We start from the raw sequence: 17,850 nt of genomic DNA, 5'->3' as shown, positions 1-17,850 counted from the left end.
AAGCATGGTTGGGACTAACCAGGGAAATGAGTGGTCAAAATACACTTTGTGAGGGAGTCCTCAAAGTCTGGTTGCACAACTTTCCAGTTCCCTGGCAACTGGGCCCTCCCTGATGGGCTGTCCTCTGACTTTCCTTTCTGTTCTACTCCATAGACCAGGTGCCAGATCAGCAGGAGTCCCAGCCAGATCAGAGGCCCAAAGACCTGGGCAGGCATTGCTAGTCTATTGGTAAAATCATCTTCAAAGTTTCTAGTAGAGGACTCTGGACAGGAGAGAAAAAAGTAAACAGAACCCCTTGCTCTTATTCTGAGTGACAGCAAGTAGGATGGAATTGTCTTTGTTCAGCTCAGTAGGGCATGGTTGCTAAGAGCAGGGTTTCTGGAGCCAAGCTGCTCAGTTTTGATTCCAAGCCTGCTTTTTAGCTGAGAAACCTTTCATAAATTGTTCCTCCCCCCTGGCCCTTCATCTCCCTTTCTGTATGGACAGCGATATAAGTACCTGCCTCAGCAAGCAGTTGTCAATAGGAAAAGAGCTAATGTGGGGAAAGCTTTTATACAGTGCCTGGCACATGTTTTATTCTACCACATCCATAAGGAAGGGCAGTTGGTCCATATGGCCTAGAATGGAGTTATGTGAGGAAGCCTGTGTTTCTGAGTGGTTCTTGAGTGGATATTCTATTCCACACTCTCTGAGGAGCTGTGGGAGGTTTGTTTTCTTTGCAGAAAGGAACCATCAACAGCAGTGACAACTTGGCCACTCTGCAGCAGTGCTGTGTCAGGCCACACAGAAAGCTGCTAGGCATTGCACTGACCTGATAATGCTCTACCATTTTACCATCCTGGGCTGTGCATAGCACCCTGCAGAGAACACCAGCAAAAGCTTCATGGATGGTTCATCCCCTCGATGTGTGGGTCACGGCTCTGTGTTAGGCCACTGCCACCCCAGACCCTGTATTGACACTTTTTTTTTTTTTTGCCTCCAGGGTTTTTGCTGGGGCTTGATGCCTGCACTACAAATCCACTGCTCCTGGAGGCTATTTTTTCCCCTTTGTTGCCCTTGTTGTTGTCATTATTATTATTTTTTGTCACTGCTGTTGTTGCTGTTGGACAGGACAGAGAGAAGTCGAGAAAGGAAGGGAGAAAGAGAGGGGAAAAAAGATAGACACTTGCAGACCTGCTGTACCACTTGTGAAGCAACCCCCCTTGCAGGTGGGGAGCTGGGAATTTGAATCGGGATCCCTACAATGGTTCCTGTGCTTCACACCATGTGCGCTTAACCTGCTGTGCCACTGCCCAATCCCCCCCCCCCTTTTTTTATCCACCGCTCCTGGAAGACATTTTCTCTGTTTTGTTGCCCTTGTTGTTGCCATTGCTGTTGCTGTTGGATAGGATAGAGAGAAAAAGAGAGAGGAGGGGAAGACAGAGAGAGGGAGAGAATGATAGACACCTGCAGACCTGCTTTACCATCTGTGAAGCAATCCCCCTGCAGGTGGGGAGCCAGGGGTTCTAACCAGGATCCTTACACTGGTCCTTGCACTTTGTGCCATGTCGGCTTAACCCACTGCGCTACCGCCCAGCCCCCAACCCTGTGTTGACTCTTTACTGCCCTCACACCACTGTGCACCTTATTGGGTCACTGAAAGTCACAGTATTACTGACAGTAAGGTCCACGTACCATGAGATCCATGATTCATTCCCTTAAATTCGCACAAAGCTCCTAACAGTCCAAGAAGCAGACAGCACATAAATGATGGAAAATTCATTTAGAAAATAATCTCCAAGCAACTTGAAAAAAGCTTAATGGCTAAGTGGACTTGGGAATCACTGAGGGCTGGCAGAGCAGCCACAGAGACCAATGACTTACACTTATTCTCCACCTCCCAAGCCATGGCTCAACTAAAAACTCACCCAGAAGGCCCAGTGCATAAAACTGGCACATAAAACTGCTCTGGTGGAAATAGTGCCCAAACTGTCTGCCTGGCATCCTTTCTTCTTCTCTCCAGCCTTTGCTGGCCCCTGAGGCAACTACAAGGAACCCCTAGGGTCCTACGAAGCACTGGTGGAAAATCACTGATCTAGGCCAACCTCTGTGAGTCAACATGCGGAAATGAGCCCTGCAGAAGGCAGGCTCTAAATGATACCCGAATGCCAACCTAGTTTTCTGACTCCAGGTTAATTCTTCTCACTTCACTTGCTGGTGCTAAACTACAGAAAATGAGAACTTAAAGAAGCAAGGCTTATTTCTGATCACCTACAGCATAATTTCCAAACGTTTAAAAGGTCACTGAAGTAGTCAAGTATGAAACAGAGTCCAGCTCTATAAGCTGGCAGAGAGACTTCGGAAATGAGTTGCAGAAGCACACCTGACAACTCCATATACTTTCCTTCAGTTCCATGAGACATAAACGGGTCTTGAAAGGCTTGGGCTGTGTGACTGTCAGAGACCTTGGACCAGGCAGGCCAGGAGGTGAATGCTAACGAGCTATGGAAATAGCAATTACTTCCCCCATGTTGGGCACTGTGCCAAGCTAAGGAGGATAAAGAGGTCTGGGATATTTTAAAAATATTTTTACAGCAGAAAAACTTTCCTACAGACTTAATTATATAACTATCAGACTCCACCTCTGAGTTGAAATTATCCATGGCCTTCAGGAAAAAAAAACAGCATTTTCCCTACATGAGGGTCACAGATTTCCCCAGAGAAACTGCTAGCTATGTGGCTAGCAATGCAGGGCAGCTGTGAACCATCAGCCCAGAGACCTTCCCAAGGGCAGTCTGGAGCCAGCCAAGAGGGCAGAAGTCATGGCCATTGACCCAGTCATCACAATGATGTCACAGAGCCCAGGAAGTCCATTCTAGCAGGGCTTCTGACCCCACACATGTCATTTCCCCTAACAATGTCACTGTCCCCAAATGGGGCTGAGGCTCAGTGAAGGAGAGAGGATGCCAGGGAACATGTCAATAGCCCAAAGTAATCCGCTGTCAATGATAAAAAGGCAACATTCAGGAAAAAGACTCTGGGGTATGAGGAAATGACAGTGAAATGATGCTCCTTATCAAAGGAATCATTCAGGGAGATTAACTTACAGCCCAGGTTTTTGTCAGCCTGAAGATAGGTGCACTTTGTAATGCTGACACCACAGACATAAGAGAATGAAGGTTGTTGAGTTCTAGAAGTTTCTGGGGGAAAAAAAAGATATGGAATAGATTACTTTGCTGCTATAAACAGCAGAACAAAAACATGCTCAAGTGCTACCAAATGTCCTAAATGAAATTCAATTGCACTTAAAAATATCTCATGTAGAAAATATAGCTCTAGGAATTTCATAGAAACCGTATGATCTTTTTTCACATTATCAAAAGGTGAGTCTGCACCTAAAACACTTGTGTAATTTCATCAATTGACCAGTCTGGTTGTTGACAGAAACAGGGCTCAGGATAAGGTTTGATATCTGTCTTTATGTTCTTTTTTTTTAGATGACTCTAAACTGTCCCAGCAGGCTTTTGTAAACTGAAATCTCAGGTGTGCCAACAATATCAACATGGGTCCTCTGTGATTGCCTTAACACCCGGAAAGAGAGGCTGGGAGAGATGGTCTCAATCTGCATAATCCCTCCCAGCTGGGAAGGCAGGGTTTAGGCTTCCCAATCAACTGTGTTCCTTTGAACCAGCCCCCAAATTAGTGAGAACATTTGGATTCAATTCAGCCTCAGACAAGTTCCTTACCATGGAGAGTAACAGAAAGAGACAGAGAGGAGAGTAAGTGCAGAAAAATGTAACTGTTCTGCTTTTGGTCGTATGCTGAGGAATACCTACTACCAGGCCTGGGGTTCTGTTGCTCATTCTTGGGAGTCAATGAAGTTTAGGGTTAGCAAGTAGATTCTCCATTTGGAACTATGAGACCTGTCTGTCATCCTGACTCTCATTACTTGTGTGTCCCTCAGCATATTAACTAACCCCCTGAAGCTTGGTGTCCCCATGTTTTAGAGGAGGATGGAACCATGACACTTAAACTTCATGAGACAGCAAGTCACCTGCCTAGACCAACGAACAACACCAGATGAGTGCTGTGGGTTTCCTTCTCAGGAAGACTGATCCCACTCCTTCCAACACTTGACCTGGTACCTCTGAGCTCAGATGCCACCTCCCTTAGTTAGATGCCTTTCTTGGCCATGTTCCCAAATCAAGCAGGGTAGAAATTCCCACCTGGGTTTCCCAACAAGTCTGTATTGCCTCAGCACACTGAATTCTACTTGCTTTTTACATGTGTCTCTCTCACCCTAGACTGTACTCCCTGACAGCAAGTATGAAGTTTTATCTACTAACCCTAGTATCTAACCCAGCACTAAGCACACAGCAGAGGCAAATAAAATTAAAAGTCCCTATGCCTTATCCTCACAGTTGAGATCCAACTTGGAGATTAATCCACTGGTGTATAAATTACTACATTTCATATGTCTTGTAACAACATCTAATTGTTTCTCATGTGTAAACAGCAGGTTCTTTGAAAGGACTTTGGCCTGTGCATCTGATTTGCTATACCTGTCACAGAATTTCTTGTAAGGCTTCTGGGAGATTACCTAATCCATTCCTTTCAAATTGTAGATTGGAAAACAAAACCCCAGAGAAAGGAGGGGTCTGCACAAGAACCAGGCACAGTGCCAGCATGAGAATTCACCCTCAGACGATGGCAGAATTAAGGAGGGATCATTTTAAATTTCTTAGCTGGAGACCATAAACTCATTTCCAAAATGAGTCTAGAGGAGGTTTCTAATATACCCACTTTCATGTCCCAGCACAGAACTCACTGTCTGCAACTCATATTATACTAGGCCCATCATGGTTCTATATGCTTCAGGATACACAAGATAGAAGGCCCCTTACATAGTTACAGAAGGACAACATTCTCCTTCCTGTGAGAGGCAGTGGAGTAGCTGCCCTGAAGGCAGAGATAGGCTCCAATCACCTTGCTATGTACACCTCACTCTCTAAGCCTTCCTTCCCTCCTCTGGCAATGGGATAATAATAATCATTCCAGAGCATGGGATATGACAGTTTCAATAAAGCACCTGCTATGGTTCCGAGCTTAGGAGGGGCTTCAGGAAAGATTAGCTGGCCTGCAGTCTGGGTAAGAAGACAACAAGCACACGCAAAGCAGTAGTAAACGGAGTGGTGCTATGCTAAGTCAAACAACTGTGGTGGTCAGATGTGCACAGGGGAAAGTTAGCAAGGGCACATAAGTGATCACAGTGCTCCAGGAAGGCTCGCAGGAGGGCACAGATTAGGGAAAAGATGAGCACAGTGCCCAGTAACTAACAAGGACAAACCGTACCAGGAAGGGGTGGGATCAGCTGTGCTGACTAGGGACAAAATTGTGTGGGATGTGATGGTATCATAAACATCAATGCTATTATGATCCATCAGCTCAGCACTAGCTGAAGTAATACGGTGAAGGGATCTCAGGGATAGCCCCATGGCATCATGGAGAGCCTATGAAAGGTCAGATAGAAAAATGGTCAGCTGTTAAGATTAGAGGGTGGGTGGGGCATGCCACTATGCCATTAGTAACGGTAGAGGGGTGGAGGGGCAAGTAGGTGTCCAGACTGGTCCTGTAGCTACCTCTGCCTAGGCATGTCAGGTCATGGTACCCTGTTTGAACTCTAACAGGTCCCAAAGCACTGAGAAAAAAACATTGAGAGGGAGAGGGAGAGGGAGAGGGAGAGGGAGAGGGAGAGGGAGAGGGAGAGGGAGAGGGAGAGGGAGAGGGAGAGGGAGAGGGAGAGGGAGAGGGGAGAAGGGAAAGGATTAAAAAAAAAATCAGCTTACCTTGGCTATTTTCACAAAATGGCTCAGGATTTCTGCCCTTATTTTTAAAGTCTGTGCTGTTAGAATTTCTCGTACAACCCAAAAACTGACCTGTAGAGTCAAACACACACACACATACACACACATACAAAAAGTTGTTAAATGCTGGACCACCAAAGACACCACTACTGTGGGATTTCTAAAGAGGCTAGGAAATTGGAGAGCGGAGCCTAGGGCTGCATGAGGTCAAATGCTTCTTGACACCCACCCTTGCAAATGGGTCCTATATTCTCAGTACCACTTTCCCAAAAAGCACAGTGGTGCAAGAGAGACAAATAATGTCAACACCCATAAGACACAAGTCCCACTAAAGGCACACTGGGGGATTCTGTGATGAGTCAGGCAGGACTCCTGCTCAGAACTCCAGTTATGGAGAAACCATGGGTGGATGGATAGATAAAACAAATGGGAAAAAAGGCTAAGCAAGCATCCTGAAGTGCCACACATGAGATCCATATCCTCAGCCTGATTTGAGACAAGATGGACTCATCAATACTTGGACAACTATGACAGATTTAATCTTTTAAGACCATTTCACCCAGGTTGGTGAAATAGCCCACTTGGATAGTGTGCTTCTCTGTCATGTACATAGCCCAGGTTAAAGCCAGCTCCCATCACACCGAAGGAAGCTCAACTGCTATGGTTCTCTCCCTCCCTCCCTCTCTCTCTCTCTCTCTCTCTCTCTCTCTCTCTCTCCCCCTTTTGCTTCTATGTCTCTATGTAAAAATACATGACTAATAAATTTAAAAAGACAATTTCACCCAATACCTTAAATGATATGAAATCATCTTTCAAAGTTCCATAAGGCAATACAGCTTTACGGTTTTGTTGTTGTTGTTGTTGTTGTTTTTAGCATATGCCAAAAGGACGTCAGTCATGTTTTACCTCTCATAAAAGGCCATCCTTTAGTCCTGAGTCCTTTACTGGAACAAGAAAGTCATCTACCACCTACATAGCTGATCCCATGATACCTCAGTGAAACACAGAAGGGGCTTCATGCCAAGAAATACAGGGAAGCAATTTCTTGTTTATGTTTTTCCAGTGTAACAACACTTCTATGGGAAACCCAGATGTCTAAGAGTGCAATGATCATTAAAAAGAAAGGGGAATGAGTGGACAGAGAACAAGGGGTGTGTAGACTTTAAAAGGAAAGCAAGACATCTAAAACTTCTCAATTTTACAAAGAAAAAATGGTTAAGGATACTCCATAGTTGAAGCAAATTTACCACAACAATCAAATGTATCTTCCTTACTGAAATGCCATCACTCTGCACACAAGGAAAATAGCAAAGAATAATTTTTTTAATATTAGGAAGCAGTATAGAAAAAGATTTTCGGAACAATGATTTGTGTTTGCTTTCAGGACATGCCTATGTTTCCTCTGTAGAATCATTTTTTTCTAAGAACTTGCCTAAAATTAACTTAAAAATTGACTCAAAAGTTAACTAGTAAAGGAAGAAAGATACTCTAGATACCAATGACATGTCTATAAATCCTGTGTTTTAATAATGCACACATTTTAATGCCACAAATCTTAAGGATAATTCACATTAAAAAATTAATAGATTCCTACATACCAAAAAAAAAAAAAAAAAGCACACATTTAAGGCATAATTGTGAAACATAGCGAAACTGACTCTTAAGTTGGAGTTTGATTGCTTGTTTGTTTGCTTTGTCAAAGCACTACTCAGCTCTGGGTTACAGTGTTGCTGGGGAATGAACCTGGCAGCTCTGAGCCTCAGGTATGAAAGTTGTTTGCACAACCATTATGCTATCTCCCCAGCTGTCATGAAGCCTTTGCTCTGTGCAGGCTCTAGACACTGTGAGTCCTTGCCTGATATAGAGAAGATCAAAGAAGGAGGCAGAATCCTCCAGAAATCATATTAGAAGTCAGCTGGTGAATGCTGGTCATAGGAGTCCAAATCAAATGACGGAATATGGGGAAAGGAGTGACAGTGGAAATCTTCTTGGAAGAGGAAGGTTGAGCAGACTTTAAGAGGTAAAGATAGAAATGATGTGTGACTATATATGGCACCAGCAATCAAGAAGGCTTCCAGGACTGATGCTGCAGGTGCTCTGTGGGGTGAAGTTAGTGAGGGAGAGTGAAACTGGAGGAGATAAAAACCAGATTATGGACGGTAGCACAGCGGGTTAAGCACACATGGCACAAAGTGCAAGGACTGGCATAAGGACCCCGGTTCAAGCCCCCGGCTCCCCACCTGCAGGGGAGTCGCTTCACAGGTGGTGAAGCAGGTCTGCAGGTGTCTATCTTTCTCTCCCCTCTCTGTCTTCCCCTCCTCTCTCCATTTCTATCCTATCCAGCAATGACAACGTCAATAACAACAATAATAACTACAATAAAACAACAAGGGTGACTAAAGGGAATAAATATTTAAAATTTTTAAAAATTAAAAATACAGATTATATAAAGCCTAAGTGAACAAAATAAGAAGGAGCTACAGAGAAGACACTAAGCTTCTAAGCAGAGGAGTGACAGGCTATATCCTTTTACAGGGCAAGGATACTATCAGCAAATGGATACAATGGTGAGAGGCAGACATCTGAGCTAGGGCCATGTTGAAGGAGATGGCGAAAAGATAAGAAAGACACCACTAGGTAAGAATCAACATAGCTTTAAACATTTTAATACTCTTTTCTAATTACAAAAGTCCAGATTAGTGCAATGCAGAAAACAAGAGAAACAAAAATGTACCTCTCCATGATAAATACTATGGTATGTGTCTTTCTCGTCTTTTCCCCATATATACAACCTATAGCTGCTTTTCTTTTTTTCCCAACTAAACTGATATATGTTAATCATATAGTCAAAGGAATTTTTATAAATGAATATTTTTCTTTTTTCATTTTAGTTTTTTTATTAGTCATTTAATGTGATTTACAAAATGACCAAAAAAATTATAGAAACCAGACTTCTGTGATCCCACTCACTCCACTGGAAACTTCACTAGAAAAAAAAAAAATGGGGGTAGATAGCTTAGTAGACTCTCATGCCTGAGGCTCCAAAGTCTGCCCTACCCTGAGCCACCATAGGACAGAGCTACAGAGCTAATCAGTGCCCTGATGTATAAAAAAACAAAGAGAGAGAAAAAAATGCAATATTTTTCCCAAGATCACAGATATAGACAAGTATAGGTTGACTATTATATTTATCTATCTGCCCATTGTCGTCCCCCCGCCCCCCCAGGGTTGAGGCTTGGTGCCTACACTACTACAAATTCACTGCTCCTGGTGGCCATTTTTTTTTCTTTTTTTTTTTTTTCCTCCAGGGTTATTGCTGGGCTCGGTGCCTGCACCATGAATCCACCGCTCCTGGAGGCCATTTTTCCCCCTTTTTGTTGCCCTAGTTGTTGCAGCCTCGTTGCGGTTATTATTGCCATTGTTGATGGTGCTTTGTTGTTGGATAGGACAGAGAGAAATGGAGAGAGGAGGGGAAGACAGAGAGAGAGGGGAGAGAAAGATAGACACCTGCAGACCTGCTTCACCGCCCGTGAAGCGACTCCCCTGCAAGTGGGAAGCCGGGGGCTTGAACTGGGATCCTTATGCCGGTCCCAGCGCTTTGCGCCACGTGCGCTTAACCCACTGCGCCACCGCCCTACTCCCTGGTGGCCATTTTTTACTTAATTTTTTTTTTTTTTTTTTGCATAGGCCAGACAGAAATTGAGAGAGGAGGGGAACTAGAGAGAGGGAGAGAAAGATACCTGTACACCTGCTTTACCACTTCTGAAGCAACAACCCTTGCAGGTGGGGAGGTAGGGGCTGAAAGCGGGATCCTTGTGTGGGTCCTTGTGCTTCCTACTATGTGCACTTAACTTAACCTCGTGCACCACTGCCTGCCCCCTCCAATCCTTTTATAAATTATTATTAGTTATTTAATATTGATTTATAAAATTACAAGATAACAGGGGTACAGCTCCACGGCATTCCCACAACTAGTGTTCTGAATCCCCAATGCCCGCCCCCATTGTAAGCTACAGTAGTTCTACTAAAGTTGCAGATATGGGTTAACTATTATTTTTTTCTATAGCTTATTTTATTTTTGCCTCCAGGGTTATTGCTGGGGCTCGGTACCTGCACTGGAGGCTACTTTTTTTACTTTTGTTGTTATTATTATTGTTGTTGTTGGATAGGACAGAGAGAAATCAAGAGAGATAGGGAAAACAGAGAGGGGAAGAGAAAGATAGACACCTGTAGACCTGCTTCACCTTTGTGAAGCGGACCCCCCACCCCCGCAGGTGGGGAGCTGGGGCCTGGAACTGGGATCCTTACACCAGTCCCTGCGAATCACACCATGATGAGCTTAGCCTGCTGCACTACTGCCCAGCCTCCTTAACTATTATTCCCACAACTCTCTATCTGTATTTGTACAGATTTTCACACACACCCCTTCTTTTAAGGTCCCATCTTCTCTTCCTTCCAAGTCACATATACACCTATTTCTACATCCAAATGTCCCTCCCTTTTTCCTCTTCTCTCTCCAGGTCTTGGTAATAGTCAGAGTTCAGCACCCTCTTATTCTCTTCCTCCTATCACTTCTCCTCCACTGGGAATATGGATTAAAATTATTTTGGGAATGCAAAAGGTGGGAGTTCTGGCTTCTAATGAATATTTTTCTACAACAATTTTTAGCAACTAACAAGTACTTCATCATGGGGATGTATCAGGAACTGAAGTAACTTAACCTCTTGTTCCGGGATAGGCTATTTGCAGTGATTCTGCTGCTATAAACTCCATCATAGTGAGCATTTTTATACATTTTATATTAAGACTTTGGGATAAATTCCCTTTAAGGTCAACTAAACAAACATATGTCTACCTGCTTCCAAAAGTCTATTCGTTTATGCATCACCAAGTTGAAATAAGTCTTTGTTCACAGACATTTGTGAATGGTAGTTATTTCAATTCCTGTGGGTTTTTTTTCTTTACTAATCCAATGCAAAAGATAATCCTTTGCTGTTCCTGCTATTTATTTCCCCCCAAAACACTTAGTCAACTTTTTTGTTGTAGATATTCATAGGTTTCTGTACTAGTTGTGTTGCAGTTTACCTGTCCAGATCCTTTGTTCACCTTTCAACTACTTTATCTGTCCTACTACTATTGGTTGGTAAGCGCTCTTTATGTATCAACTCTCTGTGAATCAAATAGTGTACAGAGAGTATGGAGAAGCTGGCACTTATATACACTGTTGTTAGAAGTATAAAAGTGTAAGATTATTTTCGAAAAAGTGCCTAAGGGAACTGGGTGGTGGTACACATGGTTGAGTGCACCCATTACTATGTGCAAGGAACTCAGTTCCCACTGGTAGAGAGAAAGCTTCACAAGTGATTGAAGCAAAGCTGCAGGCATTGCTCTTTCTCTCTCCCCCTCTATCTTCTATTCCCCTCTTAGTTTCTCTCTTGACTTATCAAATAAAAAGATTAAATTTTAAAAAATCTCACTTAAAATAAGGGCAACCTGAATATATCATTCAACATTATTACTTTCTTTATTTTTGTTGGTTTTTTTTTAAGATTCCATTTTCCTTTTTATCTTTATTTATTTAATAGATAGAGATAGCCAGAAATTGAGAGGGAAGGGGTGACAGAGAGGGAGAGAAGCAGAGACACCTACAGCCCTGCTTCACCACTTGCAAAGCTTTCTCCCCTGCAGGTGGGGACCAGGGGGCTTGAACCCAGGTCCTTGAGCATTGTAAAATAGGTGCTCAACCAAGTGTGCCACCACCTGGCCCCCTACTGTTAAGTTCTTTTTAAATTTTATTTATTTTTCCTTTTGTTGCCCTTTTTGTTTTTTTTTTTCTAGTTATTGTTGTTGTTATTGATGTCATTGTTAGGACAGAGAGAAATGGAGAAGAAGAGGGGAAGACAGAGAGGAGGAGAGAAAGATAGACACCTGCAGACCTGCTTCACCACTTGTGAAGCGACTCCCCTGCAGGTGGGGAGCCAGGGGCTTGAACCGGGATCCTTATGCTGGTCCTCGTGCTTTGCACTATGTGCGCTTAACCCATTGTGCTACCGCCCGACTCCCTTAAGTTCTTTCCAGAATATTTATCTTATGAAAATGTAAGTACTTAGATGGAAATATATGCAAAGGTTCACTGAAACACTTTATAAAAAGCAAAACAAAGGGGAAAAAATGCCCATCGACAGGGAATCACTTACATAAATAATACCACATCAAACTTTGGAAGGAAGAGAGCCACTAATAGTCCATCTTCTTGATGGCAAAGTATTTATATAAATTATTTGGAATTCTTCTGCATGAGAAGTTTGTCTATTCCCATTTATTTATTTAATCAGTATGAATCTATGGCTATTTATTTTATACTTTGGATTACCATCAAATACAAAGCTATTTATTTTGTTCTCAATTGGTTCCTGTGTCCCTTTGATATAACCCCACCATTCTTTTCGCTAGTTTGTTTGTTTGGAACTTCCTCACTTTTTTGGCACTGCAAAATGACACAAGCTCATCTTGTATATTTTTTTGACCCAATCTTAAAAACCAGCCAGTTCTCAAAAAAAGTTGTAGTCCTTTTATTAGATATTGACATTAGAAACTAAGATCTAAAGGCAAGTGTGTTTGTTGCTGCCAAAGTATCGTTATTTCTAGGTTGTCAGTTGGTAGAGCAAGGAGGAGGGTGGGGACTGAGAGGGAACCCATGTGTACATGTAGCTACAAATATTTACTTGATTATTATTTTACCATAAGTTACTGCTGGGGGTTGGTGCCTGTATGACTCCATCACACTCATAATTTATTCCTTTTTCTCTCTTTCTTTTAAAAAAATATTTATTTATTCCTTTTTGTTGCCCTTGTTGTTTTGTTGTTGTAGTTATTATTGTTGTTGTTATTGATGTCATCGTTGTTGGATAGGACAAAAAATTTGAGAGAGGAGGGGAAGACAGAGCGGGGGAGAGAAAGATAGACACCTGCAGACCTGCTTCACCGCCTGTGAAGCAACTCCCCTGCAGGTGGGGAGCCGGGGGCTCGAACTGGGATCCTTATGCCAGTCCTTGTGCTTTGTGCCACCTGTGCTTAACCCACTGCACTACTGCCTGACTCTCTTCTCTCTCTCTCTTTTTTTTTTTTCTGATAGAGATAGAAATAGATAATGGAGAGAAAAAGTGAGAACAAAAAGATATCTGCAACATTGTTCTGCTGCTTGTGCATATGTGCTCTGCTGTGTGTACTGCCACTTGGCCACTCAGTTATTTCTGTATAAGTACCGAACGCTAACCGATTGCGCCACTGGAGCTCCCACTCAGCTATTTCTATACGTAATCACCTGCGTCTATGTTAAACCTCACATGATTTTACACTGATGCCTCCAACTCCAAACCATTCCCACATGGATTTTTTTTTTAGCCTTCTCCCCTTGGTTGTCTGTAACTTCCTATATCAACTACAAGAAATCTAGCTTCCACCATCTGCCATCTATTTCTTTGTTTCAGCATTCACATATAGTGATTCCAGAACTGTTACTCACCCCCTTGGGAAACATCTCTATCAAACAGAACGCAGTGTATAGCTACAGTCTCCTTTGCCTTTCATCTTAACAGGTTCCACTCATATTAAAAATTACTTAGATCAGTGTCCTTTCCCTCACTCCTCAGATTGTTTCAGAAGTTCATAATGTAGTTAGATTCTTTTTTTTTAGTTTTTATTTTATTTATTTTTCTATTTTTTAATTATCTTTATTTATTGTATAGACAGCCAGAGACCAATGGGGTAAGGGGAGATAAAGAGGGAGAGAAAAAGAGACACCTGCAGACCTGCTTCACCACTCGCAAAGCCTTCTTCCTGCACGTGGGGACTGTGGGCTTGAACCTGGATCCTTACGAACTACAACATATGTGCTCAACCAACTGCACCCCTACCCGGCCCCTGTAGTTAAAGATTCTTTTGCTATATTCTTCATTTCATTCCAAGATTCCTAACCTCCACAGCTATTTTTTTTAATTTGCATTACTAAGGTTTACGCTTAATGCTATGAAGTTCTATGGGCTTTCACAAATGCACGTGTGATGTAGTCAGCCTTAAAGAAATACAAATAAAGTTTCACCACCTCCCCAAAATCCTGTGTTTCACTGACTTAACCTTCTTCCCTTCTCAAGCTTCTGGAAACCACTAATCTGTTTGTCATCTCTATTGTTCTACCTTTTCCAGAGGGCTTATTAAAAAAGAGAAAAAAAGGAAAGAGAAAAAAAAACACTTTTTTATGAGTGTAATAAAAAAGTGGAGAGTAATCATACACATATCACCTTTTCAGATCAGCTTCTTTTACTTGATAATATGCATTTCAGATACAGCCGCTCTTTTCCAGCTGGAACCATGGAGGGTGTAGAAGAGAAGAAGGTTCCTGCCTCGAAGGCAGAAATCTGAGAGAATAAGAACGTGGTTCCTGGTGTGTCAGAAACCCTGAAAAAAAAGCTAAGGAGTTTTGCCGATTTGAAAATCAAGTGTATGAGAAAGAATTCTGCCCAGAAGATGCTTCGAAAGGCAAGGAGGAAGCTTATCTATGAAAAAGTGAAGTACTACCACAAGGAATACAGGCAGATATACAGAACCGAGATTCGGATGGCAAGGAAAGCCGGCAACTTCTATGTCCTGGCAGAACCCAAGCTGGCGTTCGCTATCACTATCAGAGCTATCAATGGTGTGAGCCCAAAGGTCAGAAAGGTGTTCCAACTCCTTTAATGGGACCTTTGTTAAGCTCATTAAGGCTTCAATTAACATGCTGAGAATTGTGGAACCCTATTTGCTTGGGGATACCCAAATTTGAAGTCAGTAAATGAACTGATCTACAAGCGAGGTTATGGCAAAATCCACAAGAAACGAATTGCTCTGACAGGTAACTCCTTGATTGCTCGATCCCTTGGTAAATATGGCATCATCTGCATGGAGGATCTGATTCATGAGACCTACACTGTTGGAAAACGTTTCAAAGAGGCAAACAACTTCCTCTGGCCATTCAAATTATCCTCTCCACAGGGTGGTATGAAGAAAAAGACCACACACTTCGTAGAAGGTGGAGATGCTGGTAACAGGGAAGACCAGATCAACAGGCTTATTAGAAAAATGAACTAAGGTGTCTACTGTGCCTTATTTATTTATTTATTTATTTATTTATTTATTTTTACCAGAACACTGTTCAGTTCTGGCTTATGGTGGTGCAGGGGACTGAATCTGAGATGTTGGAGCCTCAGGCGTGAGAGCCTCTTTACATAACCATTATGCTATCTACCCTCCACCCGACTATTTTTTTAAATCTAGCCAGTTAATAAACCATATCTGCTTTCAAAAAAAAAAAAAAAAAAGGATCCCGGTTCGAGCCCCCGGCTCCCCACCTGCAGGGGAGTCGCTTCACGGGCGGTGAAGCAGGTCTGCAGGTGTCTATCTTTCTCTCCCCTCTCTCTCTGTCTTCCCCTCCTCTCTCCATTTCTCTCTGTCCTATCCAACAACAAAGCAACGTCAACAATGGCAATAATAACCGCAAGGAGGCTGCAACAACTAGGGCAACAAAAAGGGGGAAAAATGGCCTCCAGGAGCGGTGGATTCATGGTGCAGGCACCGAGCCCAGCAATAACCCTGGAGGAAAAAAAAAAAAAAGATACAGCCATATAGTGCTTCAGGAGTTAGTCTTTACTTTGTTTTTTGAACAATATTCTACTACATGGAATTACCAGCTTGACCACCTATTGAATTTTTTACTTTATTTTGTTTCATTTTTAATAATTACACAGCTGCTATAATAGCTTGTGTGTTTTCTCAATGTGTGGGCATATGAATTCAAATACTCAGGTAAATACAGAGATCATTGTAGGGTAGTATCATTTTGCCTTACCACTAACTATGAACGAGAGTCTGTGTTGCTCTAGATACTTGCCCTAAAAATTGCAGTGACAGTTTTCTTTTAAAATTTGCCCATTCAAATATGTCTGATAGCTCCAGTAACCAAGGATGTTGAACATCTTTTCATATGTTTATTTGCCATTTATATAACTTTATTAGGTTAGGTATCTGTTCATAGATTCTTGATCTAGTTTTTGACTGGGTTATCTTCTTATTTGAGTTTCTGTAAATATTTTTATTTATTATTGGATAGACAGAAATTGAGGGAGAGGAGGAGATAGAGAGGTAGAGAGACAAAGAAACAGAGACACCTGCAGCCCTGCTTCACTGCTTGTGAAGTTTCCCCCATGTAGGTGGGGACCAGAGGCTTAGGCTTGTACCCAGGTCCTTGCACAATGCTATGTGAGCATTTAACCAGGTGTGCCACCACCTGGCCCCCTTATTTGAATTTTAAGAGTAGATTTGGGGGTGGGAGTAGATAGCATAATGGTTATGCAAAGAGATTCTCATGCATGAGGCTCCATAGTCTCAGCTTCAATCGCCCACTTCACAATAAACCAGAGCTTAGCAGTGCTCTGCTATAAGAAAAGTATATTTGGATAAAGTCTCTAACAGATATGTAGTTAGCAAATACCTGAGTCTGTGCTTTGATGTTCAAATCCTCCTAATGGTATCCTTTGCAGAGCAGAAAGTTTTAGTGTCAAGGTTCATTTTTCAAGAGTTATTTTACTATTTAAATTATGTAATAGTTTCATTAGAAAAGTCAGAACACTATTCTGACACATATGACACTGTGATTAAACTGGGAGCCTCAGGCATGCAAGTCCTGTCTTTTACCATCTGAGCTATTCACTTAGCTGATACATATATACCTTCAGTTGTTCAGCGTTATCTATAGAGAAATTACCCTTTCTCCTTCAAATGACTTCATATATTTACCAAAAATCAGTGACTGTATTTGTGCATGTGTGTGGGGGGGGTCTATTTCTGGGCTCTTGATTCTGTTCCATTATCCTAAAGACCAATACTTTTACCAATACAGTGTTGTCCTGATTACTGTAGCTTTATAGTCTCAAAATTAGGTAGAGTGAATCTTCCAATTTTGTTCTTTTTTTTTTTTTAGTATTTATTGGTTATTGTCCATCTTTAGCCTATCCATTTAAATTTTTAGAATCTTGTTTGTTGGTATTTATAAATTCGCTTCCTGGGATTTTGATTGGGGTTGTGAATCAATGGATAAATCTGGAGAGCTGAAAGTTTAATAGAGTGCTGTATATAAAGGTAAATCTTTCTATTTTGATCTACTTGGTTTTCTTTCAGCAGTATCTCATTTTTTCCATATAAAACGTAATACCTACTTTCTCACAAGTATGCCTGAATATTTTTCTTTGTGTGGGTGTGTCCTACTATAAAGTGTTTCTTTTTTTAATTTCAAATCCCAATTATCCCTTGGTAGTGGAGAGGAACGCTTTCGTATATTGATTTTGTATAGCATCCTTATAGCACTCACTTTCTCACTACAGGAAATTTTAAAAATAGATTTCTTTGAGACTTTCTATATATTATCTGTGAATAAAGACCATTTTATTTCTTCCTTTTTCACCTGTACATCTCTTTTCCCTGACTTTATTGCACTATTAAGGACTTCCAGGCTGATATTAAATGGAAGTGATGAGAAAATACATCCTTCTTTGCCTTGCTCCCAATCTTAGGCGGGAAACATCCAGTTTTTCATCAGTTTTTCAGGTGAACAACAGGACTTCTGTAGATATCTTTTGTTGAGTTGAAAAAACAGCCCTCATTCTTAATTTGTGGAGGTGGTTTTTTTTTTTATCATGAATAGATGCTGAATTATGTCAGATGCTTTTTCAATTAATATGACAATATGATTTTTATTCTTCAGCTTCTTACTATAAACAGTGGGATACATTAATAGTGTTTCCATTATTTTCCATTATTTCCCATACATTCATAGTCTTTTCCACACCTGGAGCAAATGCCTCTGGGTTGTCTATTAATAACCTTTTATAATAGATTATGTAATTTCTAAATTATTATTATTGTCTTGGGGTAGCTAGCACTGGAGTCTAGCCACCAGAAACTAAATTATTCCCTG

At 41.7% G+C, this 17,850-nt stretch overlaps 1 protein-coding gene and 1 pseudogene across 16 annotated transcripts in view; one reads left to right on the top strand and one right to left on the bottom strand.

Moving 5' to 3' along the window:
• Positions 1–17,850, bottom strand: part of RALGPS1 (Ral GEF with PH domain and SH3 binding motif 1) — a 353,198-nt gene that overhangs the window by 192,934 nt on the left and 142,414 nt on the right. For 13 of the 16 annotated variants that reach the window (XR_009552096.1, XM_060200191.1, XM_060200189.1 and 10 more), the window contains 2 exons: positions 5,826–5,915; positions 3,087–3,179 (listed from right to left, as the gene is read on the bottom strand). The exons of 1 other annotated variant lie outside the window; for it this stretch is intronic. Coding sequence is in view for 14 of the 15 variants with exons in the window: in XM_060200191.1 (XP_060056174.1) it covers positions 3,087–3,179; positions 5,826–5,915 (183 nt within the window). In the remaining variant the exon portion in view is untranslated. The remainder of the gene's footprint in view (positions 1–3,086; positions 3,180–5,825; positions 5,916–17,850) is intronic. 2 more of the 16 variants (XM_060200197.1, XM_060200203.1) reach the window with 1 other exon arrangement.
• On the top strand, positions 14,237–15,016 carry LOC103118638 (60S ribosomal protein L7-like; annotated as a pseudogene).

Source organism: Erinaceus europaeus, chromosome 10 (assembly GCF_950295315.1).
Source record: "Erinaceus europaeus chromosome 10, mEriEur2.1, whole genome shotgun sequence".
Lineage (NCBI taxonomy): Eukaryota > Metazoa > Chordata > Mammalia > Eulipotyphla > Erinaceidae > Erinaceus > Erinaceus europaeus.
This window is presented reverse-complemented; position numbering and strand designations above follow the sequence as displayed.